We start from the raw sequence: 26548 nt of genomic DNA, 5'->3' as shown, positions 1-26548 counted from the left end.
AGGGACCAACAGCAGCAAATTGTGAGCAACGCCGAGCAAGTCCTCGCATTAGAGACTTTTCCAGGCTTCAGCAGGTACTTGAGGCAAAATCTCCAATAATCACTTCGGCTAATCTGAAATCTAACTCCTCGTATATTTGTTCCCAAGAAATAGCGCCTGACTGCCACGATCCAGCTGTGCCTCTGGGAAATAATTCACGCGTAGCAGCTCACACAGAGGCCGGTGTAGCCTCCTGCTTGGGGTGGAAAGGCAGCTAGGCACCCTCCACATCCTTCCTATCCGCTTATGAATATTTGGGAATATCCTTGCCCTCTTCCATCGACACCTCAGGCTGAATTCGGTTTGCTGTGACCTCCCTCAGAATGAAATTCCCTGTGCGATATTGGCCATTTCTCCCTACCCGAGGAGCTGAAGCTTCTTCAACATCGAGGAACAAAAAAAATCCCAGCAACGTGGGAATAACTCTCCGCGCAAAGAAATTCCACCAAACTTTTTAGGGGGGGGGGGGGGCGGGGGAGGGCAAAGGGGGATGGATGGAGGGAAAACAACCCTCCCTGCTTCTTATTTCGCTGGAAACTGCTGCCTCGGGTAATTCCAGAAGGCTGTGAGATCCTTCCAAATCACGGAGCGATTTCTCCGCAGCATTTTCCACCGGTAGCTCACCGCGGCCGTTCGGCTCCGCATTTTAAACGAGCTCCCTCGGAACTAACATATAAATAACCCTGATTATCGCCAGCGTGTCCTGTTTAAGCGCAGTTTAGCGGGGGCTGCAGAAATGGGGGTAAAAACAAAGGCGCGGCGAGGATCGATACACGCGTTAATAGCTGCGCTGCTATCTTATCTCCCTGTCAGTTTGCAAAGTGAGGAGGCTCAACATTAAACCTCTTAAAGAGGGTTATTATATAATAAACAAGCGGGGAAACGTTTTGCTACCTGCCTCTGGGAGGAGGCAGCACCCGCAGCTGCTGAGGGGGTAACACGCGTGTTTACCTGAACCCGAGATATTCACGCACAAACGTGGCCGATAATTCAAGATGAAATACAACGCGTATTACTCTTGAAAAGAGGAATTTTCTATCCTTTCCTCGGTAATTGAGGTCATTCAGCCAGTAGGGTTCACCTGGAGTCCATACCGTGATACACACGTAACTCAAAGCTATTTTATCTTTTGTGCTGATAGTCAAGATCTCGGCTATAACATTGACATCAAACTCTGTCTGGGCGAATGACTAAGAGTGGTGCAAAACGTAAACTTTTGACCCTCAACTTTTTGACCTGCAGTTGTAACGCCCTTAACCACAAAGATATACAAAAGCTATGCAGCTTCTCTTAGGAGTAAGAGACTCGCACTGTTTGTTTCAATAGTTCTGCCGTTTCCCCCAGCTTTCTAAGGGCTTTTTTTTTTTTTGCTTTTTTTTTTTTTGTCTTCTTACCGTTGAAAAATCGGATACTTTTGCATTTTTAATTATTGCCTTTTTTTTTTTTTTTTTTTAGCCTTTACTTTAATCTCACAGCTTTGTAAAGTGCTGTTAAATCAGTTTCGGCAGCGTTGGAGGGGAGCCTGTTACTCAAAGGCGCTTTATGGTTACAATTGCAGGTGAAATGCTGGGTAAGTTCTGGGCGTGAGGTTGGAAGGAACGCAGCGACGAGTTGGAGGGGGGTGGAAATGCAGCACTCTGCTGCGAGGGTCTTAGTCATTTCTCCTTGATTTAAGCATAAAGAAACAACTCTAATTGTTTGCGAAGCCTTGTCTAGGCAAACGAGTTGACTGTGAACTTGGTCTAAAGCGAGCTCTGCTGGTGATTCCTAGGGTGTGCAGATTTATCTTTTCTGCATTTACTTAACCTGGCAGTGAACTGCACGGGCTGCCATTTATTATCCAGAGACAGACTTCACCTCAAGCAAGGACTGTTCCACAAAATTGCAATAATTACCCAATAACCTTCATAGCAAATATTATTATTGAAAAGACAATTTTTTGGGGAGGGGATGTGGGAAAGATTCCTTATGCATGCTATAAGGCAAAATCCTTGCAGATTTTACACGCTTTCCATGTCAGGTTTGATATTGTTTGTGCGTGTGGCTACAGGAACATGTGACTGCGATGGTCCATGAGCATTTGCCTTCCAGAGAGACATTAGTGAGAATGCTTTATTTTGAAAGGGGTAATATTTTCAAAGGTGACCAGACAGCTGTGGGAGCTGGATTTTTTTTGCGCTGTGGCTCGCAACTTTAGCAACAAATTGGGGGAGATTGTAAGAGGAGAAAAGAGAGAGAGCGAAGAAAGGAAAGCTATGCCTTAACTTGATCAGGAGATTTACTTATGTCTGCTTTTAATGCGTTAAGTCTGTATTTGCGGGGAGGGAAGAGGCAGTGCTCCAGTATCCAGGTTTTGAAATCGAAACCTCCTGATCCGCCCCTCCTGATCTGTTCCATTCAATTTCCCAGGGAGCAGATTGCAAACCCCTCTATTGTCACCCTGCCACACATACACACTTATTAAATGTAAGGAAATGGCAGAATAATAATTTCCCCGTAATGTTCTGCAATTAAGGCGTTTGCAGGGCTCAGACGAGGCTGCAGAGCTTTAATTTACGGTTGACTTTCCATCGAATTGTTATACTTCTGGTTTAGAGAAAGTTATGCCTCGCGAAGTCACTAGTTACACACATTAAGAGAGTTGCTTAATCTTTAATTGGCCTGGCGCTTAGACATGACACACTACACTCAAGTGTTTCTTTCAAAGGATTAGGAAAACTGTATTTCAAATCGCAGAACGCCGCTTGCCCTGCCTAAAGTAAAACAAACTCGCACGCATTAATCCCCCAAACACAGCAGAAAAATAATGTGCGGAGATAAGACCCCTCTCCTGATTCCCTGCGATTATTCTCCATGACGTTTTCCTTCGGAAAACAATTAGGACCGGGGAATATTTCGGTAGAGTTCGGCACTCTGCGGTTGTTTGAATTTCAGATTTCAAAGCGGATTAGGAAATCTTCATGCGTTTCTGGATTCGACTGGCTTCAACTGTCCTGCTTAAGACAGGGGAGGGCCAGAAATACGGAGTTGTTGTTCTCTGTAGTTCTCTTTCTTCTGTTATTACAGAGTTTCTTGCAGTGCGAGCGTGTTTATATCTCACGGAGTTTGGGAATATTTTTCTTTCCCGCAGTTCTGGAATCTCTGTGCTCTACCTCACGTGGAATATGCTCCAGAAGCCATACTCAAAAATGAGAAAATACGTAGTAACAAATCTTTTTTGCCCTAGACAAAGAAAAACTGCAGTCCGCGATAATTCCTAAAATATTCCTAAAATACCAGTCCAACGGGTACGCGTTTGTGTATTCACCGGATAATTCAAATAACGCAGTGTTGTTGAGCATTGGGTAATCGGGAACACTTTGTTTCTAGTATCATTCCCATTTACAAGCGAGGAATTTCCCTTGGAAAACGACCCGTATTTAAATGAAGCCCAAACTTTTAAAGGGTTTTCATGCCTTTGCCTCAGACTATAAAATTTTATGGCATATAATATAGTATAATATAATATACTCCCATCATATATAACTTTCTGGTATTCCTATTGATAAAAATGTGACAGCTTGTGTACTATAAAATCTCCAGCTGTTTACTACGGAAATGATTTTCAAATGTGCATTTGGATATTCACTTTTAAAGACTTTCCCATTTTTTAAATATAAAGTACGTACATATGTGTTTGTTTAGTGCTCATAGGAATGATACGCAGACACAAAGGCTTTGGACTCCATTTACCCTGCACAGGGGGTTGACTCTAAATATTAAATATTCGTAAACCGGTGAGGTCTTTGAGCTGAGTCAAGCTTACATACTACCGTTTCTTTAACTTTAAAGGCAAATAAATACATTAAAACCAGGGATCAGGCACCAATGCGCAGACCTTGCAGAGGTATCCGACAGCCTTACCCTCCTGTACCCCTGTCCCTTTCTCACAGTGGCAAATAAAACCTAAACCGCAACATTCAAGTGGGGTAGCACTAGCAAAATAAAACAAAGCCCATCTCCCAGCCCGCATCAAACCTCCCCATTCTTTTGCAAACCCGAGTTTATGACACATGAAGGAAAACAATGCGATCTGCTGAAGCCCTGGTACTCCAAACCTAAGCAGAGAAAGAGATGCTCACAGCTGGTTTGTGTATAAATATACATACACACACATGCGTGCATGTATATGTGTGTGTGTGTATATATATATATTGCAGGCAATTCTCAAATCTTTTCCCTCCTGAGATCACTCGCCCCAGCAACAGCTCTAAGGATAAGGATCAGGCCTTAATGCTACCCAGAGAAAGACAGTTCCTTTCACCCTTTCATTCAAGTCCTGGAAATTCAAAGACTAAAGTTAAATCCGGCCATAAAGTTTATTGCTGAGTAATCACACTCTAGTGAGAACAGTCCACTTAAATAAAAAGAATGTGGAAGTAAACACGCAGCTGGGGCCTACCCCACAATGGCAGCCAGCAATATAAGGCAGAGAAGGAGAGAGCAGAGCTAAGGGGATATTTACAATCTCCAATAAACCAAGCCCGTATTTCATAATTTGCAGCACTCTAATGACCTGTAGTCTCTTGTATTAATGCTACAAGTTACAGTCAATTGGTTCGCTTTGAAGAAAGGAAAAAAAAAGTCTTAGGAACGTATATATGTATACATGCATACACACCCTTCGTATACATAAATATACCCATATCAGATACCCATATGCATGCGCACGGCTTTATACAGGCGTATACGTCAATTTGTCCATGCATGCACACACGCACATCATTTCAATGTATTTATATTTATGCATTTACATATAGGATCTGGGAAAAGTTACAGAAACATTACAAACGCACGCCCCCGAAATACACTACGCGCTCGCAGATGGACATGTAGACATAGCCAAAGCTCTCTGCACAACCCCGTGTAGAAAATAGGAATCTTAAGTACTCCAGTACGGTCTGTGCCATTTTAATACTGGCTCTGATGTGCAACGTATTTCACCAATCCTAAGATTATTACCGTATCAACACGCCTCCATCTCTATCATGCCTCCATAAGATAGTATCAAGTCCTATCTATTTTGTTTTCCCTTTTCTTTAATCGCCTCCAGTAATACCCTTTGCTAAACAAAACCTCTCCAAACTTGGAGAGTCTATTGGAGCAAAGGAAGTAATTATCTTTTGCGGTAGTCAAAGTGATTAAAGCTAGGCCCCAAAATCCATCTCTGCCAAAGTCGCTTATTGTGGTTTACTTTGATTTGATCGTTAAAATAGAGAGCGAGCTGCTGCGAGGGAAGGGATGGGGGGGGATCTGCAGCGCAACCTGGATCATTAGGGGTTGATCCTGCCTCTCGGGCTCGGTGGGACCGTCCTGAAAAGCTCCAGGCGGGGAGGAAAAGGGAAAGAGAAACAGAAAGAAAACAGAGAGAGGCGAGAGGCAGCGAGAGCGAGCGGGAGCCTCGGCTTCCCCGCTGTACAAATAAACTTTAAGGAACTTGTGCACAAAACTTACCTTTGACTTGCAAGGAGCCATTTTTCACACAGTACTGAGAACTTGTGGTTTGGATACTTCTGTCCCTAAACCTGACAATTTGAATGGCCAGGAGGCACACGTAGCCTGCAAAAGAGTCAAATGAAGTCCAGCGTCAGTGAGATTATATGTTATGTGGTATATAATGTTGGATGTCAACTCCCCAAAACCATAAAACTTACTTTAATGGCACCACGTGACTTTTTATAGCCAGTGAGCCTATCTGTCTGTGCTATGGATGATTTTACGATCTAATTCATAGACAAAACCCTATTCATTTGGCACCCAAATGTCATATAGCCGGAACTGGGGCTTATAAAGTTTACTGTTTTATAACTTTTAAGGGAAGGCATCAATGTAACCAGTCAGTAAATGTGCAAATCTTTAGTTGCTCTTAGAAGCTCAGAAGAGTTAACCATTCAAGCTCTGACGGGGTAAGTAACATTACGTTTATAGCAAACTAATCGTAGCAAAGAAAACCAAAAATCTTTAGAGGGTGAAAACTGGGAATGTGGCGAGCGAGGGTTACTACTAGACGCAAAGGGCTCGGACGTGGCTGTCCTGCAAATATACTTCGTGAAACCACAGGAGAAATTCTAGAGCGATGCGAACACGTCTTGGAGTTAGCAGCGTGTTTTAACAAAGCACATGGTTTGTTTTTTTTTTTTTTTTGTTGGTGTGCTTTTTTTTCAACCATTAGCAAAGAGTTAACAGTTGATTCACCCACAAAGGGTGTTGATTGTGGTCCTACGATGCAGTTTTCCACCTAGCGATAAACCAGTAAGGAGGAAATTATGGTCAAACTTTCAATTAAAAATACTGGTAGCGGACAACCGCGACATCTAGAATTTGCAACGTGCAGCAGGAGTCAGGTAAAATATTATTACAAACTCTGCACGGGTTAATTTTTTTTTTTCAGAGGCAAATCAGGAAGCACAACTTCTTGCTTTGCACAAACCAGGTCACAAAAACTTTACAATAGAAAGTTTATTTTTTTGTTGATTTCCAGTCAGGTTTTTTTAAAAACAAATACAAAAAAAAAAAAAAAAGCTGATCACAGTTTGCTCAAACAGCCAGACTTTGACTATATTTGTAACTTTGTTCACAAAAAACATACATCACAGAAGCTGCGCTTAGTAAGAGCCACTTCTAAGAGTTCGTGCAAAGAGTCATATACAAAGGCACAGCAAGGACATACTGCTTGGAATCACAGTTTTCGTCACAGATTCACTATTCACTACACGTAGGACAAGTTCAGTTGATTTCATCATTTCACCTCTACAACAGCATTAATTACACAGGAATTATATAGGTAGTTTGAATAAAAATATTTTTAACAGCTTGGAGCTATACAGACATTAACACTTGACCACACATGCACAGTTAAGCAGGTTGAGTGCAACACATAACATTTGTACTAAACCGGGGGAGGGTTTCTTTCTCTCTCTCCTCTTTTTTTACCTTCTTTTTTTTATTCTTTTTTGTTTACTTTTGTTTTGTTTTAACAGTTACTTCAAGTAACACAGCTCGCTTCATATAAATAAGTTAAAACATCTATTATTTTTTTCAAGACAAAGCCATTCAAGACAAAGAAATGTACGATAAAAGCAGATCTACTTATACACGCGAGAGAATGGTAATAAACAGGCTCATGATTAAAAGATGAATAAGGGCGACAAGAACAGGGTTTCTTCACAGAAGTAACACAAGGAAGTTTTAGAAAGTCAACTTAGTACTGACATGAGACGCAGGGTCAGCTAATACTGCTCAGTACTTTTAATTGATCAAACGCTTAGGGACGAAATGCCCCTCCTGCAGCTGCCATGCTCATACTTTTCAGCTTATTATCCTTTTTCCATTTCATTCTCCTGTTTTGGAACCAGATCTTTATTTGTCTCTCTGAGAGGCAAAGAGCATGTGCTATTTCAATCCTTCTTCTGCGGGTCAGGTATCTATTGAAGTGAAATTCCTTTTCCAGCTCCAAGGTCTGATAGCGGGTGTAAGCAGTCCGAGCCCTTTTCCCTTCTGGTCCCCCTATGTTGTCTGGAAGAGAAAAGTACATGATTTAGATTCTCAGCAGCCACTCGGAGCCTTCGTGTCTTATTGCAGCTACCAGAGACCAGGACCGTTATTCTCTGTCCTGTTTGGTTTTGTTTCTGGTTTGGATAAACGCTCAACAAGTTTCCCCTTCCAGATCCTTTTAGGAAAGGCTTGGGGGAGGGGGATTTTGGTGGTCTCGGTAAGTTTTCGCTTGAATTTGGGGTTCGATTTTTTTAAAATTTGATTATTTTTTTTTTCTTTTCGTGAGGCTAATTCCTCCCCACCCCATCCACTTCATCCACCCCATCCACCCCCCCAGCCCCCCCCCCGCCTCCCTCAGATAAGCTGTTTGGGAGGATTCCTCCGCTCTTAGCCGGGTTTTCAGGGCTGGGAAAAAGCAAATCTGAAGCGAGCAGCCCTTTCCCACGGCTGAGCTGGGGAAGGCTCTGGGAGGCTGCGAGCCCCCCGGCTGCTCCCCCAGCAGCGAGGGCAGGGCAGGTACCCGCAGCTCAAAGTTGCTCCGCTTCCCCGTGTCCCTCCAAGCCTGATTCCCCGGAGTTTGGGGCGACTCGCCAGACCCCCCCCTCCCCCCACGGCTTCCCAGCAGCGGAAAGTGCCCTCCTCGCCCTCTCCTATTCTCTTTTTAATATGGCTCGGCAAAATAAATGGGGTCAGCCGCGTCGTTCCCACTGGAGCTTCTCCCTCCCAGAGCAGAGCCGGGAGCAGCTCCCGATCCCTCTTCGGGAAAGCGCTGCCTGCTCCCCGCTGCCCGGGGATGGGATTTTTCGGGGCCGGGCGTTTCTGATTTTCTTATTTTTGTTGTTGTTGTTGTTTTGAGGGGGCTCTGGCAGAGAAGGGAGCCGAGCTGTGCTCGCAAGCTGCCCGCTCTCACGCCCTCCTCTCCCCCTCTCCCCGACCTCGCTCGGCGCGGCCACCCGTTTTCCATCAAATCCTCCTTTTTTTTTTTTTCCTTTTTTTTTTTTTTTTTTTTTCCTCCAGAGAAATAAAGAAAGAAGAGGGTATCGGCTTTACCATGACTTATGTGCAGCTTTCGCATCCAGGGGTAGATCTGGGGCTGTGAAGGCTGGGCTGGGCTTTGGTCGGTCGGGGCGCTCGCCTGCTCGCCGCTCGCGGGGGCGTCTTCCTCAGTCCCAGACGAGGTGCCAACCCCGTCCCTGCTGAGGTGCGTGGCGCTGCTGGAATTGGACGAGGAGGCGCTGGTGGAGTTGGCGAGGGAGTTTTTCACCCCGTGGTGGCTCTCGCCGGCGGGCGAAGCGGCCACGGCGCTGCAGGGCAGGGGGTCGGGGGTCGGCGAGTGGGAAGCCGCCGCGGGCTGGTTGTACCTGGAGGGCTCTGTCGAGGCAGAGGTGGCGTTGGCCGGGTAACTGCGGGGTCTCTCATTGGCACCAAAGTGGGAGGAAGCGGAGCGCCCGACGCTGAGGTCCATCCCATTGTAGCCGTATCCGTACCTGCCGGAGTGCATGCTGGCGGAGTCCCTGTATTGCTCGCTCACCGAGCTGTGATCTCCATAATTATGTAACTGGTAGTCCGGGCCATTTGGATAGCGACCGCAAAATGAGTTTACAAAATAAGAGCTCATTTGTTTTTTGATATGTGTGCTTGATTTGTGGCTCTCGGTCGTTTTGCGCGTCTATAGCACCCCTTGCACAATTTATGATGAATTATGGAAATGACTGGGACATGTACTCGGTTCCCTCCTACGTAGGCACCCAAATATGGGGTACGGCTCCGCATCACGTGCTTTTGTTGTCCAGTCGTAAATCCTGCCTGATGACCTCTAGAGGTAAACTCGTGCACTGGTGGGGGAGCTGGGAGGGCGCGGGCGGCCCGGGGCGCGCTCCCGCCGCGCGCTCCCGCCGCCGCCTCCCCGCCGTCCGCCGGCCTCTAGCGCCACCCGCTGGCGGCGCGGGGAACGGCGGCGGCTCCGCGGGGTCGGCGCGGGGTGACGGGGCCCCGACGGCGGAGCGGGGGGCGCCGGGGCCGGGGGGGGACCGGGGCCCCGAGGGCCGAGGGGGGGCTCCGCTTCGGCCCCGCCGCCTCCTCCGGGCGAGGCTCGTCGGCGCCGGTTCACGGGTCCCGGGCGATCCATCCTGGGATGCTGGAGGTGCTGAGCTCCCTGGCGGTGCTTAGCTCCCTTCTATACATGCTTTTATACATCGTATTTCTATATATTCCATCCTTATACACCGTATTTTTATATCTCGTAATTTTTATATCTCGTATTTTACCCTCTCCCCCCTTTTTTATCCCTTTTTTTCTCGAGGCACCCGGGTCCTGTCGCTCTGCAAGGGCAGGTACCTATGAAAGACAAATATCGTGCAGCCTTTTCCCAGCCAGGGGGTCAAATTCCAGGCAGCTTTACGGCCGCCGTTATTTTTCGCCTCTCGGGAAATTAAAAAAAAAAAAAAAAAAAAGCCTCTAAGAGCGGCAGTAGCCATTTTGCATTAGTATTTTCCAGATTTGGCTTCTGAAATATTTAGAATTGTAGCCCAAAGTGCGCTGCCTTCCAAACAAAAGAGCCTCGAAGCGTATACAAGTGTATTTGGACACAGTTTCTCAGGCACACTCACGCACACACAATAAACTATAAAGAGATATAATACATATATTAATCAACATCTTTTTTCTACGCTTAGTTTACTTATACAGAACTCGAAGCGGTAACATTTCATGGCAGCTACTTTTTTTTAAAGTACCTATTTATTTGCTCCAGTGCTAAGAAATGCGAATGGGAATTTAGGCACCACAAAAGCTGGGAAGAATAACCCCGAGTTAATATAACAGACGCAGCTCTCTTAATAAAACAAAAACCAAAAAAAAAGAAATAAAAGAAAATAAAGAAAGACCGACCCAAGCCCATGAAGCCCCAAGAAACGTAGTCCATAATTCAAAGTCCCTTCAGCGCAGAGCCGAGCTCGCTGAAACCTCAGTGTAAGCTCAACGGGAACCACAGAAATTCGCCCGCTTTGAAGCATCTTCCCTCGCTTCCCCTGAAGTTTAACGCCGAGTTTTTACTTTAATACTAATAGTGCAGATTAGGCAGTTTAGCGGCGTTTAAAAAAAAATCTCCCTGCAATTCATCCTCGCTTTAACTGCCAGCTTATACCCAGGGTTTTATAGAACGATTTTTAAAAAGGATTTTTCTTCTTTTTTTTTCGCTATTTAAGTATATTATACACGTGTAAAAGTTGGGGCTTTTTTTCTCCCCTGCAGACCATAAGCTCCCAAACGCAGCATAACGAGATGGCCCGACATAGCGGGAGTTAGCAAAAATGTAAACTTAAGATTTTCTAAAATCTCTCATACTTCTACAACACGAACATTCCTAATTAAAGGGGAAAAAAAAAATCACTCGCTCATCTCTTCTCACACAGGCACACAATGGACTCACGACACTCACCCACACACAGATGCTCATTTCAGATATCTAAAGATCTGGGGCATTTCTCTAACGCTTAAACCAACACCATCTACGTTTTGGAAAAGTGGTTATATACAGACATGCCTGTAGCTCAAAAGCCAGGGCTTCCACAGATATTAAAGAAAGTCACAGTTGATTGCAAATGTACATCTTTTAACCAAGCCTTTTGGGAATTAATAGACTGTGACAAACCTATAGGAATTTAGTAGCAGAAGGAACACATGGTAAATAATAATAGTAATAGTAAGCGCTAAGGAAAGGCCTGGTAGCGTTTATTAAACGTGGTTCTACTCCCCTGACTTTTCCTCTGTTTCTTCGCTGCTGGGCTGTGTGGAATTTATGAATTTGTTTTCCTTTTTCCACTTCATCCGCCTGTTTTGAAACCATATTTTAATCTGGCGTTCAGTAAGGCAGAGAGCGTTTGCAATCTCAATGCGTCGTCTTCGGGTTAAGTATCTGTTAAAATGAAATTCCTTCTCTAACTCTAGCGTTTGGTATCTGGTGTAAGTTTGCCTCCCTCGTCTCCCATGAGTTCCATATACTGTACCTGTAGAAGTAAAGACAAAACGATCGCATTGGACAGGGCCCAGTGATTTCAGACCAGAAAGAGCAGTTAGAATATTCTGCTTTCTTTCGCAGGCACAATTAGAGGGGTGGGGGCTGCTCTGGTTTCCTGGAGGCTTTTTTCTTTTTTTTTTTCCTTTTTTTTTTTTTTTTTCCTTTTCCCCTTTTTTTTTCTTATTGTTTTCTTTTTTTCTTTTTTCTTTTTTTTTGTAATGTCTGTGTCTCTTTTCCTTTTCTCCTGCCTGTAAATGCGGATGTGCGGTGGTGGGGTAGCTGGGATACAAAGAGGCTTTAAGGCGGACCCAGGGAAAGCGGAGTAGGTAGCACCCGTGTGAAACGCTGAGCAGCGTCTGCCCTCTGCGCGTTCAAGAGTCTGTGCGCGCACACACACACACACATACACGCACACGTGTGGGAGCTGGAGAGCTGCGTGTGCGTGCGTGTGTGTGTGTGTGCAAGCAAATGCGGGTGTGTTTACACAAATACACCCCCTTGCCATGGCTGTGACTACAGAGGGTCTGTAATTTAAGTGTAATTATAGACATCAGCTAAAGATCATAGAAGAGCCTTTGCCATTTGCTTCGGAATTTATTGCCCTCGGATGCAAGGAAGCAGCAGAACGGTCTTGCTAAAAGTTAAACTTTCCGAAAAAAAAAAAGAAATACGACCCGCAGTCCAACAAACATAAACTCGAGAGGAGAGGCGAGGAGGGGAGGAACTAGCAAACGCTGGAAGTGAACATCTTAATATGGGATTATTAAAAATAAACGCCACTGCGATGCAACCCTCCCCCCAGCACCATCCCTGGACAGAATAGTTCAATTATGTGAAGTTCACTTGTAAGTCAGGGAAAATCCGCGATGCCATGGGAGTGCGCCCACGGCCCCAGAAACGTGCTCTCAATATCCAATACTTAGAGGCTAATGAGCTGGGGGGAGGGGGGCGAGGAGGAATGTGCCGCAAATGCATTGGATCCTCGGTACAGAGGGCATATTCCCTGCATCGCGCTCTGACAATGAAGAAGCGGAGCAGAGGCTTTGGGGTGGCGGTAGGAGAGTGGTCAAGCTGCTCTGCTCCTCTTTTTTTATTTTTTAATTTATTTTTTCTTTTTTTTCCCCTTTTTTTTCCTTTTTGTTTCATTTTTTTTCCCTTTTTTTTGTCTTTTTTTCTTTTTTTCCCTCTGGTTCCTAAGGATTCCCCAGTAACTTTCACCAACCAAACCCCCAAGCCGGTCTCTCTCGGCCCCCCACTCCCAAGGTGCCAACGTGCCAGGTGTAAAATAACCTGGGAAAGGTCTCATGTTACACACTGCCCTGCAGGAACCGCATCTCTCCAGCGATCTGCACTTTTATCTACGAACCAACCGCAACAACGACAAAAAAATAGAGCTGGGGGAAGCAAACTTTTCCTTCCTCCTTGCCTTCCTTCCTCCCCCACTCCCTCCCCCCCCCAATCCTGGAGTATATCGAAATTCCTTACCGGCGCAGGAGTTCATCCTCTGCATCCAGGGATAAACGGGACTCGTGTACTTCCGGTCGGTGCCTTCCTCATTTACAATTTTGGCTTGGACGCCGCTGGATTTGTGCTGTTGATCGGGAGGAAAGGGCAGGTAGTCCCCCGGCCCCCTCTGCTTGCCACTGCCGGAGGGAGAGGCGCTACTAATGTCCTTGTCTGAATAAAAACAGGAGGCTCCGTACTCATAGGAATGAGCAAGGATGGGGTTGGACTGTTGGTAGAAACAAGGTGAGGTGTAAGGCTTGTCCTGCAGGCTGCCCGCCCCGTACGAAGGAGGAAAATGCCTCAGAGCATCGTAGCCAGACGGGTAAAGCGGGATCTGCCCGAGGAAAGAGTCCTGGCCCCCGGGCAGGCTCCCCGGGAAAGCGGGATTCACGAAATAGGAACTCATTTGCTCTTCCCCCCCTGGTTCTTCCCCGGCCCGTGATGATTTGTTGTGTATTAGTACATCTGGCGATAACTATTAGGAGTCCTCGAAGTGGTTTGTTTCTGGATGGCCGAGCGCCAAAAGCGACGGCAGAAAAAGAGGAGCAGCTGACGGCGGGGCGGCCAATGGGAGCTCGAGCGGCGCCCGCTCCCCCGGGGCCGCCGCCACCGACCCACCGGCCGCCCCGCAGCCCCGCGGGGACCGGCCCCGCCCCTCCCCGGCCTAAACCACCCCAAGAATTATAATAATAACCATAACGGCAGTGAAAACAGCCTTCAGCGCCGCACCCCTCCCCCCCCCGCCCCCAAGTCCCCTGGGCGCCCCCAAAAGTTGGTGGCCCCACGCCAGGCGCCGCGCAGCCCCGAGGGAAGGGGAGGGGGGGGAGAATCCACCCCCATCCCACCCCCCTTCCCCGGCTCTCCGGGCGTGGAGGGTGCGGAGGGAAAGTTTGGAGAGGAGGGGGGGTTAGGGGGATGGGGGGGTAAGGGGGATGGGGGGGGCGGCCCGGCCTCCTTCCATTTTCCCACCGCGGTGCCACAACCGCATCCAGGACTTTTATTTTTAGGCGATTTCTGTGTTTATTTCCTCCGGAGCTCGAAGGAGAGCGCCGAACGCAGCTTTCCTGAGAGGAAGAGCTCTCGTATCTTAATGAAATCCCCTATAATTAACGCGGAGGTGGCGGTTGGGGCTGGAAGCGGTGGCCTTTTCGGGAAGGAGATTTTGGGTTCCCACCGAGTCCCTCCGAAGGCCCCGGGAAGGGCTGGAAGGGCTCCCGGCTCCCCCCCGCGAGCAGCTCAGATGAAGTTCCACGTGTCTCTTCTCCCCGACCCACCCCCCACTCCAGAATCGAGCCGAGGGGATCAAACATTCAAATTCAAAACGGAGCCAGTAGGACTATTCCTAATTAATACAGTCCCGCTAATGAGTCAGCAGAAGCCAATCGGTTTCGTTATTGCTGTGAACAATTTGATTAAACGCGGATGCGTGTCTCCGAGAAGGGAAAAAAAAAACATAATACATGAAACAAACATTTCCACCTTCATTTTTTAACGTGGCAGTTGCCCCATAGCGGAAATATAATTCTCGGCCCAGGGCAGGGACAGTAACAGTGCTGATGAAATTCGCTGAGGCGCTTTTAATTCAGCCGTAACCCTGCGGTTCCTGGAGATAACACGAGGTTGTTCCTTCCAAGCTGTGTTTACTCATAATCCGTGCCCATGACAATAGCTTGAATAGCCTAATTTTAAACGCGCTCTGACGAAAAGTGACATTCGTACGAGCCCCGTTTCCTAAAGCAGATTTCAAAGGCGAGTTTTGTTGTTGTTGGGAGCCTATTTGTCTCATTTCCGGGGGCAGATTACGATACCTATAAAACAGCAGTGAGTTAAAATCTCTCCTCACAATAGTTTGTATTGTTCGCAGCCTCAGCTGGACTTTCACATTCAAATGTTGATTGCCTCCAATTATTTTTTTTTTTTTCAACTTCCTTAACCTCTTCAGCCTGGCTAATCTATAAACACACCTGGTAGAATTACAGCTCAACTACTGCCTGCTTTGGGAGGTCATTTCAGAAACGTGTATTTCCTGAGAGCCAACCTTTTCTAGAAAAAGTTGGTTTTTTTTTACTCAGCGCAAACAGAGTTTTAAAAAGGACGGAATCCCAGCAAACAAGCACACAGCACGCTAAAGAGGCTTTAAAACCAGCAGACTTTCGCCAGCGTAGGTCAGAACGAAAACACACCATGAAAAAAATGGATAATCGGAGACGAAAAACGCGCCAGCCCTACTTAAAAAAAGTTGTGGCCAGGCAGACTTTGTTTGAACCCATCACACAGAGACCAAAATTTAAAATCCAAACCGCGTCAGGCTTAGTTATATTAACATTTTATAGCATCGGTACATAATGGTTCCTTCTTTTTGTCTTATTTTCTTTCTGTTTCTTTCCTGTTTATCAAGTTATTGTTTCGATCCGATTCAAACTGTCGAAAGCCCGACCGCAGGCAGCAAAAACATTTCTTCGTTGATCACATAATATTCAAAGGAATGAAACGCGCATGTTTTCCTGGCTGGGTCGTGTTAAAGGAGTTACAGTGACAGCTAAACAATCCGCACTGCAATCTCCGCTTCAGTCACATTCAGGCGTCCCCTCCGCTCCTCCCCTCACCCCCAGAAAACCCCGAATTACAATAATCTGTTACCCCGGGACACATCCCGTAGCAGTTTTCTTTCCCCATTTCGCGCCGGGAAAGCCAAAAAAAAAAAAAAAAAAAAGCCAAGCGCTGCATTTTGCCACCGCAACGAAGTCCCACTTGGCGATACCCACGAATTTCGTCCGCCTTTTATTTGGTTTTTTTCGGAATTTCCTGCACGTCCAGCACCTCCTCCAACAAACCCTTCGCCTTCCTCCTCCCTCCGAGCACCCAGCCGGCTGCCCTCGGATACAGGTGCGGGGGCAGCTCCCCTCTGAAGCCTGAAAACCTCCTTCTCCTCGCCTATAAACCCACTTACAAACCCTCCTCCCGCTCCGCGCCGCCGCCAGAACCGACCTTTTAACTAATAGCTCCTAATCCAAACAGTTTGGGCAAAGCGAAGCGTTGTTTAGGCTGGCGGGGAGCGGGATCCCAGCCGGGGGGTCCCCCCAGCATCCCCCTCCGTGAGATTTTACAGTTGACACACAGCGATCGCAGGGAAAGGGGAGGGGGCAGAGCCGGCCCTGCTGGAATATTTTGCCCGGGGGGCGAGCTCTGATGCTCTCGGAGAGAAAGGTAGGCTGGATTTTTTTTTTTTCCCTAATTTATTGCTTTTAAATTTTTTAATTTTTTTTAATTTTTAAATTTTTAAAAAAATTTTTAATTTTTTTTTTAATTTTTTTTTTCTCTCTTCTGCCTGGCTTTGCCCCTTCCCAAGGGCTGCGGAGGCCGCTCCGTTCCCTCCTCCGCGCTTCGGCCACGCCGTGGCAGCACTGAGCACCCCGCGGCCGCGCAATAAATAATCCTGCGCTCCCTGCAGCTCCACTCCGGCGGATACCGCACAGCAATGCAAATCCGAGGCTTTATCAGCCCCTCCAGCACAACCAGAGCCGGCCACGACGCTGAAAAAACACCCCCGAGCCGCTCGTTCGGCCGGGAGGAAGCGAAGGGGGGGGGATATCGGGGGGTCCCCCCCACCCCGCACCCTGTCCCGCCGCGCCCCCGCCCCAGCGCCGCATCGTCACAGTCACAACAAGGAGAGAAAGAGGCGGAAAAAAAAAATAAAAATCGGTTTGGCAGCTGCAAAGCCCGCTCCGCGCAGCCGAGGAGCGCAGGGAAGCACAGGGAAGGCTGTTCCGCCCCCCCACCCTCCGCAGCCGCGGAGCGGGGGATTTTGCAGGCAGCGCTTGATCTGATAAAGAGAATCAAAGACACGTTCTCGCTGTTTCCCCCGCCTAGAAATAACCTTTCTCCTGGGGGAGCCAGGAGACATTGTGCTGAGCAACGCTTCCCCCATCCTCGAAATAGGAAAAAATATATTACATCACAATTTTAGCTGCCGCAAGTTAATGCTAAGAAATTAAAAAAAAAAAATTAACGTTTGGGGTTAAACGTTAATTTTTTTCCTAGTGCTAGTGAAAAAAAAAAAATCCTCGGATTGATGCTGTAAATCTGAATTCTTAGAAAATAACCTGAAGTCAGAACAAGCCCCAAGCAAATGCAAACAGAAATTAACTTCGTGAAAAAAAAAAAAAATCCACGTTTTTCGTGCTAAATAATATAAAATAGACATTTTATTTAGGCGTATTTTTGCATGCAATAGTTAAGTCGAAATCAACCGAGCTGCTCTATTTTTGCTCCGTAGCATTTGCATTTGGTTTAATTGCACACGTCTAATATTTAAAGGTATTAAACCGTGTTTCCCTGCTTACGGCAGTGTTGTATACGTTTCTCACCTTTTAGGTTCTGGCTCACAGGAGCCCCCGCGACTTTGACAGCTGTCGCTTTGGCTGCACAGGAGACGAATCGCCCTCCTTTTGGTGCCAGAAGAAGCAGGAAATTAGCCAGGTTGCAAGTTGAAAATGTGCCACGCCAGAGCTTTGAATCCAATCCGCCACACCTTCCAGCGGGGGGACTGGAAATTGCCATCCCGGATCTGTGTCCTAGGCGGCTGCTTACGCCGAACCTCCGCGCACGCGGTGCGCTATTGCCTTACAAAGAACAAACGAAACGGGGATTGAAAAAGCCAGAGAGATCCGAAGCAGGACAGAGCTCAGCAAAAGAATGCGGCTCTATTCTCGCAAGGGAAATTATAAAAAAGTTCATGTTCACGGTTACCATCCACATGACCGACGGCGACCAATGGAAAAACCGAACAACTCATAAAGTTGTATTGCAAAGTTGTAAATTTTCATAAACAACAACGGATTTATGGCCTTTTCCTCATCACTAAGAAGAGGCAGGTCTTAGAGAGGCGCCATCTTACCACAGAGGCAGCCCTGGAGTTTTTTTTTTTTTAAAAGACCTGGACTTTGTACTAATTTTATTAAAATTGCAATTAGTGCGTTGACCAGGAATGGAGCGTAGTAGAAAAAGGGAACTTGTGCGCAAAGGATGCTCTGGTTCTACCTGTATTTACCGGGATGAATAAAGGGACTTTTCGGGCGACCTTTTTATTTTATTTTATTTTGTTTTATTTTATTTTATTTTTTAAATATTGAAAATATTCTATCTCCTTGACGTTACGTGGCACCTAACAATAATGACACATTCTCCAAAGCGGGGCGTGTTTTCCCCTTTTTAATGCCACCCTGATGCCCCCCGAAAGCCGCTTTCACAACCCACACACGTACCCGACCAGATCATTTATATTTGAAAGTTTCGGATCCCACTTTCCGTTCATTCCCAAATATTATTTCACGGCGTGCGATTTCGGCTTGATCGCCGATCGCCTGGGCTGGGATTATGATTTTGAGAGGACACGGGAACACGGTAGAGGGAAGCCCTCCCATAAAGGAGGCTTTCCGCTTTATTAATCAACTGCGCTAGGGAAAAAAAAATAATAATCACGAAGTCGAGGTAGAGAAATTGACTGATTCCCACCAATTCATCACTTTGAATTTTTTTTCCTTCCGATTATGGAAAAAAAGAGATTTATATGGTCTAAATTCTTTATTTGTCTGTGTAAATTATTTTTTTAATGCTTCCTTCGAACTGTTTCCCTAATAAAGAAACACAATTCATTGCCAACAAGCATATTTATTTTCTGTGTAACATAAAACACATTTATCGTGGGAGATACTTGAACACGGTATCACTTCCAAAGAGAGTTCACAGACATTTTTTTGTTTCCACTTCCAATACTTACACGGCATATTCAGATGTTCACAACGAACACATTGAAACACATTGTAACATACAATTTTTGAATAAACTTTAGCCAAACCTTCAAGACGGATTTATACAGAGTTCTTAACAATACATCATGCTACAAAGTTTCCAAATTAATTACATACTTCCCAATTTATGATATGATCTTACAAATGAGCTCCAAGACGAATATAAATGACAACAAAACAAAACAAAACTGTTCAAATATACAGTATCTGCTATCGTAGGAAAATTCATGGTATTACATATTAACACGTTCGGATAATCAGGACAAACTTTTTTTTTTCTTAAAGGTGGTTACATGGTCATTTAAATCCACTTTTCAAAGAACACTTTCCGCTATATAAAGTAAGATCAACCTAGAATAAGAAAACGGCCTTTAGCAGAGGCAGCCGAAGGTAGAAGCCAACGGGAGATATTAAACCGCTTTGTACAATATTGGCGTGTGTTTGCTTCCTCACTCGGAATAGCAAAGAATCGAGAACAAAGATATATTGCAGCATATGGTTTTCATTTATAATTGCTTTGGAATAAATATATTATTTTAAATTTAAATATATTCAGCCTTTTCGGTACCAAATTCTATACCAAAGCTATTGATGCGTGCTTTTCAAACGACTACACTTACATTCCTAAAAGCATTTTGCGATTCACATTAGTAATGTTATCTTCTTTTGGCTACTAAAATACAGTATACTTTTGAAGATAGGTAGGCGGAGCAAGATATATAGGTAGTCTGAAAAATAGGTAGTACAAATCATTGCTGTAGATTGTAGTGGTTTGTGGAAGATCTTTCCTCCCCCTTATTTGTTGCTTAACCTTTTGTTAGTGTAGCTGTTAGTTATGATACTTTTCTAACAACAATTAAAAAAAAAAAAAGAAAGAAAAAGAAAAAAAAAAACACGAGAGAGAAGTGCAGAGCTACTTATTCAAAATTAGGTAGTTTCCTTAATGTGAGCCTAATGCACTTTCCCCCTTACACGTGTTTGGGACTATGGAGTCAGGTAGTTACTTCAAAAGGTCATGGTTTGCTATCTGTGCAAGCTGCAGTTCTCTCACTGAAATGTCCCCTGGACAAACCCACTCAAGTTCGGGTGAAAGAAAAAAAAACCAAACAAATGATTGTAGGATGCTCTTAGCAGATATTACCGAAAGGTTCGGCACAGGGCAGGTTTGAGGAGCAAGGGAAAGTGGAGAGCGGGCTGGAAAACCACCCCAAGAAACGTTTTTATGTTTGCAAACGCTCGCAAGATGAATATTAAATGGGATTAATTTTTTTTTTCTTTAAATAGGAACAATGAGTCTTTCTCTTTTTTCCTTTAAAGGGAGTTTTTCCAACTGTCACGTGCAGACATTATACTAGGAGATATCTTCCTCGAGTGGGACTCCTTAGTCTTCCTCCTCTTCGTCTTCTTCCACTTTCTCGACAGAGGCTGCTGCTGACGTGGGCTCGGTGGGAGCCGGGGTGCCGGAGCTCTCCTCCTTGTGCTCCTTCTTCCACTTCATCCTGCGGTTCTGGAACCAGATTTTGATCTGCCTCTCGGTCAGGCAGAGGGCATGGGCGATCTCTATCCTCCGCCGCCGGGTCAGATAGCGATTGAAGTGGAATTCCTTCTCCAGCTCCAGGGTCTGGTAGCGGGTGTAGGTCTGGCGCCCTCGCTTCCTATCTGGACCTGCGGACAGGCACACACGGACGGGGGTTAGGCAGGGAGAGAGCTGGAAACTTTCCTCTATTCGCTCTATTTTTTTGTCTTATCATTTTAATAAACAAACAAACAAAAGGCGGCCGAGCGAGAGGGAACGATCCCCTTCTCCCACTTTCACCCGCCCTCCCGCTTTGCCCTAACAAAGACATCGCAGCCACACTCAGGCAGGGCAAAAATTAAGTTGCTCGAGACCTGGAAGAAAAGGTGGAGAGAAAAGCATTTAGGAAAGGAGGTGGGGGAGGAAATTGCTTTTGGGAGGAGGAACTTTTCCCCCTCAGGCGATGTGTTTCCCCTAAAACCTTCCAGACTTCGCGTTTCGCAATGGGAAATAAAAAAGCTGGAAGGCCAGGCTGTATTTATTTTATTTTAATGTCGGGGGCTCCCTCCTCCCACCCGCCCCCACCCCGCCTGGATCGTAAACAATACATCGCATTTAGCTCCAGAGGAGAGGTCTCCTTTTTCACACAGCGTCTCTCCCCCCCCCTCCGCCTTAGTGCCCCCCCACCCACCCCGTCCCGTTTTCCTGTTTAGTACATTTCTATAGATCCTTATCTCCGTGGAAAGGATCGGAGGGGGGGACGAGAGTGGCACGTCTCGGCAGCGTGGGCTGGCAGAGCCCTCAGCAGCCCGGCCCCCGCTCCTGGACGCCCCTCTCCCCTCCGCCTTCCCCAGCCAGCCAGGTTTTTTTTTTCCCCTTGCCCAACTTCCCCGTGGGGGCAGCCAACTCTCCCCATTTTCCACGGCAAACAGCGCAAAATCGAGGCAACGCTAAAATTCCATAGCAAACGGAGTTAAATAAATTTACGAGGCTAGAACCCATTAATTGGGCAATAAAAAGTTTTATGATACTCATTTACATACAATGCCACGGGCTCTCTACGCCATGGCGCCTCGGCTATAATTAAAACCATCAAGGCTGTGCTGACAGTAAATTCTGGCGACACGCTTAGCCTGGCTGCCACGGCTCCGAGCCCTCTCCAACCGCCCCTACCTGAAGACCTCATCCAGGGATATATCCGGAAATTAGGCTCAGCCTGGTTGTGCAGGTTGCTTTCCTCCGCTTTCTCACAGCTGGGTTTGCTTAGCTCACTGCAGAGGACGGGAATGTTCTGATCAAAAGAGGAACAATGCAGGTTGTAGGCATCAGAGCCCAGGCTGTATCCGGAAGAGAACGGGCTTTGATATATGGCACTGTTCACATTGTACAAGCCGGGCATGGAGGAGGCGAAGGCACCCGCGCCTGGTCCATAGCCGCTTCTCTGGGAGTTGCTTGCAAAGGAGCAAGAAGTAGGCTCCGCATTTTGGAAAAGAGAAGCCCCCGCCGTATATTTGCTAAAAAGCGCATTCACATAATACGAAGAGCTCATAATTTTGACCTGTGATTTGTTGTCCGGCAGCCTTCAGTGTCGGTTTTACGAGGTAGCGTGATATATGATAACATTACACCCCCAGATTTACACCAAACCCCATTTTCTTTTGGACCGAGCTGCCTCGGGCACGTGACCGGTCATGTGACTCCTCGCCGCCAATCCCCGCCCGCCTCACAGGTGGTGCCGGACGCGGCCCGACGGGGCCCGGACACGGATCGAGCCCCGCAGCGCCCTCCAGCCGCCGCCCCCGGGCCCCCGACGGCCCCCGACGGCCCCCCGGCATCCCCCCCGACAGCCTCCCGACAGCCCCCCGACAGCCCCCACGACAGCCCCCCGACAGCCGCCACACAGTCCCCCGACAGCCCCCCGACAGCCCCCCCGACAGCTCCCCAACAGCCCCCCAACAGCCTCCCCCGCAGCCCCCCGACAGCCCCCCGACAGCCCCCCGACAGCCCCCACACAGCCCCCCGACAGCCCCTCCGACAGCCTCCCAACAGCCCCCCCAACAGCCCCCCCAACAGCCCCCCGACAGCCCCATCACATCCCCCCCGACGGCCCCTGGCGCCCCCCCCGACAGCCCCCTGACACCCCCCCCGACAGCCCCATCACATGCCCCCAACGGCCCTCCCCCAACAGCCCCCCGACACCCCCCGACTGCCCCTCGACAGCCCCCCCGACGGCGCTCGGTGCCCCCACCCCTCGCGGGGAAGCATGCACCACGGGGCCCTCTAGGATCGGGGTAGGGGGGAGGAAAGGTGGAGAAACGATGATAAAATACAGGCTTGCGAGGAGGCTGCTCGCCCCCCTCGAGGTGTGGTTGAAGCAGGGCTTGTGGGGGAGCAGGCGCTGCTCCCGCCGCAGCGTGCTGAGGGGGTGCCCCGAAAATTGAAGGGAGACCCCTGGGAGAGCCCTGTCCGTTCCTCTCCCCTCCCCCCGGAAAGAAAGACGTCGCACCCCCGGGAGAAAACAAATATAAAAATATAAAAAATATTAAAATACAAATAATACTAAAATTAAAAATACAAAAATATAAGAATAGAAAAATAGAAAAATATAAGAATATAAAATTAGAAAATTAGAAAAATATAAAGTATAAGAATATTAAAATATAAAAAATATTAAAATATAAGAATATAAGACTATAAAAAAATTTTAAAAGAAAATAAAAATATGGGAAAAAAGAAAAAGGAGAAAAAAATCGCAAGGACTTAACTTTCTGAACGTTTTTTTTTAAAAAAAAAGGAAAAAAGATGCAAGGGCTCAACTTTCTGAATCTTTTTTTTTTTAAATAAAAGGAAAGCAATCAAAATAAACCAAAACTCTCACAACTGGAAAAAAATCGTCTAGAAATGGCTTCAAATATCGGCCGCCTGCCTTCGTGCCCCTTTTACCTCGCCGTCCTACCCACCTTAGGGTCCCACGCGTGAGGCGGCCGCGCTGCGCTCAGATGTCGGGGAGCGCTGGTGCTTTTCTAAGCGCTGGGCTCCCCAACAATGCGAGGGGCTCCCCATTGAGGATGCTGCACCGTGCCCTCCCTTTAAACGGATCGTAAAAGGAGTTTCCTTCCCTCAGACAGGGAGTCCTGGCAAAGACGGGTTTTACTGCCTGCCTGGATTGCACATCATAAACTGGAAGGAGCACAATGGAATTGCTCCGGAAATTCTCCTTTCAATTATAGTTTGGTGCCCCCGTGTACAAAGACTTTCTCACCAGTTAAAATCGTTCTCGGCGATATTTCGCACGGACCCTAAACTTTACGTTTTGTAAAGGTGGGACACCCTCTCCCCCCTCCGCTACCCCCCCCCCCCAACTCACACACACGCTCCCTTTGGGAGCCTTTATGCGTGGTTATTGCAGCCCCATGAATATAGGTTAGTGACAGAGGAGAGTAAATTCTTTAAAGCCAGATCCTTGAGATATTGGGGCTCCCGAGCTTGCAAATGTGCCGAATATATCTAGATATTTGCCAAGTGTTAAGTATTATTCGCAGGCTCGAGGAAGAAGCTGTGGAAAGAGCCCCCTTCTGTTATTTCTTCCAATTCCACAATATTAGACAATATCCCTGCGATGGGAACGCGCCTGCGGAAGAGCCTGCTGGAAAGGAATAAAGGCCCGAGAAGTTAAACGAATGCGAATCGAACAAGACGACGACTAAAAAAGATCAAAGAGGCTGGAGTAGATGACATTAAACCAATAAATTGCTCCTCTGGTGACAACACATCAAGATGCAAGAAGAAAGAAAGAGCAAATATAACCAATGTCTACGCTTAAATATGGATAGCGGGGGACTGAACACATTAGCTGGGTGGTTGCATTTCGAGCTCTCCGATCCTGTGCAATTTACACATTTATGTATCATTCTTTGTGAGTTTGTGTTTACTGCCGGCACCTTTTTTTTTTTTAATATTTTGCTTTTTTTTTTTTCCCCTTGCCAGATCTTTATGATTTCTCAAAACCTCTTAATTGAATAAATCCTAAAACGACACCCAGACACAGGTCCCCCCGACCTTATTTACCTTCCCCACCCTTTGCGCGTTATGCATAACGGTGCCTTTGAAACAGCCTCTGAAATCTCTCATTTTGTCGCACGCAGAACCAGTCTGGATCCCCTCGCCTGAAAACGCACTTTTCATTTGAATTTTCCTGTGGAGAGAACGGCGGACGAGCGCAAATTGCGAGTTTTCAGTCATCATAATATTCTCGCACGCTCTAAAAATAATTCTCTAGGCGGGATTAATTGTAATTTTTTTTTTTTTTGTGAGCTCTGGACTACCTCTCTCTGCCTTCTGAGCTTTTCCGGGAAGTAAAAGGGAGTGATAAACCGGTGCTCATAAGTTATAAGCGACCTGGGAGCACTACATGATTATGGCTTGTGTATTAAGCAGGAGCTTGATGCGGTTCATACTAGGGATTATTCTGTTGTTTTGGAATCTGTCCTCACTGTAATTTATCTACGATTACAATGGAGCGCACTGTGCCAAGTTCTTCCTTAGTATGACGATGCATAAACACTTTTTAATTTCAATATAATTTCACTGCCGAAGGAAAAAAAAAATAATGAATCATAATAAGTTTAGCAATGCTGTTGTAGACATTTGATAGGAAAGCTCTTGTTAGAAAGCAGGGAGTGGCTGCTACCCTTCATCCCTAGAAAGAATTAAATCTTTCAATCTGGGCAAGGAAAAAATAGTTCATTGCTCACATTCCTTCCCGATTCTTAATTTCGATAAACCCAGATTGGCTGTGATTTAAGGAAATGTAAATAAAATGCAGGGAAAGTAGTTCTGCTCTGGAATACTATGCAGCGATTTGTTTGCTTGTCTGGCTTTAACTTGAAAAATACGAAGTACATACTTCATCCCACGTTTTATGCTTCCTTTCCTCCCTCTTTTATTTTCCTTCCAATTACTTTTTCCCCCCATCTCTTTTGGCAACGGCCATCTGAAAATTCTCCACAATTCCCCACTGAGCCTCATTCTCAAGACGCAAAAGCCAACAAAAGCAAAACGGAAAAGAAAAAAAAAATACGAAAACGGCTCGGGGAAATGAGAATAGAAGGCGAGGAGAAGTTAGGAACGACTTTGAGAGACGCGTCAAGTTTGCAGAGCATCAGCCTGCTCGCATCTGTATCACATAATCACACGGGGTCCCACTGAGCTGGGATTGCTGGGGACACAAGCCGAGCTTTTTATTTGTATCAGAGGCAGCTGTGGAGGGATTTCACTCGCGGTAAATAATTTTCAAACGAGGGGTTTGCGGCGCGGCCGTCTCCGCACGGGGTGGAGGAGAATCTGGGGGTGAATCTCCTTGGGGATGAGCCTCTTCGGGGGTGCGGACACCCTCTTCCATCGCAGCCGACCCCTTCAAATCGCTATTTCTCCAAATATTTCATTTCAACTCCCCATTTATGCAAATATTTCATTTCTGGAGATCAGAAAAGGCCGTTTGGAGGCTCAGAGCTTCGCTGGAGAAGGACGAGGATTTGGGGCAAGGGAAAGAGCTGAGTGCCAGGGCTCCATCCTACGAGTTCATAGGAGATGCTTCTGTGCTTTTAGGATAATAAATGCGGTTTTTTTCCCTCGGTTCATACCAACCTTTCCTTTTACCGCGAGCCACGAAGGTGCCCAGGCGGTAAACACCCCCCCAACCGCTCCCGGTGGCGTCGGGGCGCCCCCCACCCCGCTCCCGGTACCCGGTGGCGGGGGAGGGGGAACGATTGGAACCGATTTGGAGCTAAACCAGCGGCTTCCCAGCCCGGTTAGGCTCCCATCAAGTCGACATTTTAGGAGCTGTCGGGGAGGCGGGCGAGGCTCCTGATGGCGGGTGGCGGCCGTTCCGCGGGGTCACAGCGCCACCTGCCGCCCCCCTGGCGCCAGCGCAGCCGCCTCCGCGGAGCCGGGAAGATAAATAATCCCCCCCCCCCGCCTCCTTTCTCCCTCCCCACCCCGGGCCGGGTCTGAGCACGGGGAGAGGCCAATAAAAGGTTGTTATTTCCGCTCCCCCGCTTTATCTAAAGCAGCCAGACAAAACAAATGAAAAAGGCTTTGGGAGAAAAATCTTAATTGTGGCTGGAC

At 47.0% G+C, this 26548-nt stretch overlaps 5 protein-coding genes across 6 annotated transcripts in view; 1 reads left to right on the top strand and 4 right to left on the bottom strand.

The window, feature by feature from the left end:
• Positions 1 to 17602, bottom strand: part of HOXA3 (homeobox A3) — a 43859-nt gene extending 26257 nt beyond the window's left edge. The window contains exons 1-2 of the mRNA XM_069860229.1: positions 17464 to 17602; positions 5533 to 5637 (exon numbers count right to left, since the gene is read on the bottom strand). The gene's annotated coding sequence lies outside the window, so the exon portion shown is untranslated. The remainder of the gene's footprint in view (positions 1 to 5532; positions 5638 to 17463) is intronic.
• HOXA5 (homeobox A5) lies at positions 7175 to 9403 on the bottom strand. Its single transcript, XM_069860233.1, has 2 exons — positions 8623 to 9403; positions 7175 to 7593 (listed from the first exon to the last, which is right to left on the bottom strand). Exons 1-2 carry the CDS (start codon positions 9188 to 9190, stop codon positions 7343 to 7345), a joined length of 819 nt encoding a protein of 272 aa, XP_069716334.1. The 5' UTR covers positions 9191 to 9403; the 3' UTR covers positions 7175 to 7342.
• On the bottom strand, positions 9848 to 17600 carry HOXA6 (homeobox A6). Of its 2 annotated transcripts, XM_069860235.1 has the most exons (3): positions 17464 to 17600; positions 13076 to 13181; positions 9848 to 11579 (listed from the first exon to the last, which is right to left on the bottom strand). In XM_069860235.1, exons 2-3 carry the CDS (start codon positions 13098 to 13100, stop codon positions 11320 to 11322), a joined length of 285 nt encoding a protein of 94 aa, XP_069716336.1. In that variant the 5' UTR covers positions 13101 to 13181; positions 17464 to 17600; the 3' UTR covers positions 9848 to 11319. The 2 variants fall into 2 exon arrangements, with proteins under 2 accessions (XP_069716336.1, XP_069716335.1); XM_069860234.1 differs by lacking the exon at positions 17464 to 17600 and having other exon boundaries at positions 13076 to 13723.
• Positions 17603 to 18750: 1148 nt separating the features above from the next.
• HOXA7 (homeobox A7) lies at positions 18751 to 22097 on the bottom strand. Its single transcript, XM_069860236.1, has 2 exons — positions 21596 to 22097; positions 18751 to 20571 (listed from the first exon to the last, which is right to left on the bottom strand). The coding sequence occupies exons 1-2, from the start codon at positions 21969 to 21971 to the stop codon at positions 20288 to 20290; spliced, it is 660 nt and encodes a 219-aa protein (XP_069716337.1). The 5' UTR covers positions 21972 to 22097; the 3' UTR covers positions 18751 to 20287.
• On the top strand, positions 22036 to 26434 carry LOC138722337 (uncharacterized). Its single transcript, XM_069860399.1, has 3 exons — positions 22036 to 22103; positions 22152 to 22713; positions 26261 to 26434. Exons 1-3 carry the CDS (start codon positions 22036 to 22038, stop codon positions 26432 to 26434), a joined length of 804 nt encoding a protein of 267 aa, XP_069716500.1.
• The last annotated feature ends 114 nt before the right edge of the window (positions 26435 to 26548 follow it).

The sequence above is a fragment of the Phaenicophaeus curvirostris genome, chromosome 6 (assembly GCF_032191515.1).
Source record: "Phaenicophaeus curvirostris isolate KB17595 chromosome 6, BPBGC_Pcur_1.0, whole genome shotgun sequence".
NCBI lineage: Eukaryota > Metazoa > Chordata > Aves > Cuculiformes > Cuculidae > Phaenicophaeus > Phaenicophaeus curvirostris.
Note: the sequence above shows the minus strand (reverse complement) of the source record. Positions and strands in the feature narration are given on the sequence as shown.

Bases quoted from the DNA above. Each gene is read 5' to 3' on its own strand.
- HOXA6 (XM_069860234.1), bottom strand. From the start codon at position 13,502: ATGAGTTCCTATTTCGTGAATCCCGCTTTCCCGGGGAGCCTGCCCGGG. The intron at 11,580-13,075 runs GTAAGGAATTTC...TTACTTCTACAG, and splicing joins GAGGATGAACTCCTGCGCCG to GTACAGTATATGGAACTCAT.
- LOC138722337 (XM_069860399.1), top strand. From the start codon at position 22,036: ATGATAACATTACACCCCCAGATTTACACCAAACCCCATTTTCTTTTG. The intron at 22,104-22,151 runs GTGACCGGTCAT...CCCGCCTCACAG, and splicing joins GACCGAGCTGCCTCGGGCAC to GTGGTGCCGGACGCGGCCCG. The intron at 22,714-26,260 runs GTAGGGGGGAGG...TCGACATTTTAG, and splicing joins CGGGGCCCTCTAGGATCGGG to GAGCTGTCGGGGAGGCGGGC.
- HOXA5 (XM_069860233.1), bottom strand. From the start codon at position 9,190: ATGAGCTCTTATTTTGTAAACTCATTTTGCGGTCGCTATCCAAATGGC. The intron at 7,594-8,622 runs GTAAAGCCGATA...TTTCTCTTCCAG, and splicing joins AAAGCTGCACATAAGTCATG to ACAACATAGGGGGACCAGAA.
- HOXA7 (XM_069860236.1), bottom strand. From the start codon at position 21,971: ATGAGCTCTTCGTATTATGTGAATGCGCTTTTTAGCAAATATACGGCG. The intron at 20,572-21,595 runs GTAGGGGCGGTT...GCCTGTCCGCAG, and splicing joins TCCCTGGATGAGGTCTTCAG to GTCCAGATAGGAAGCGAGGG.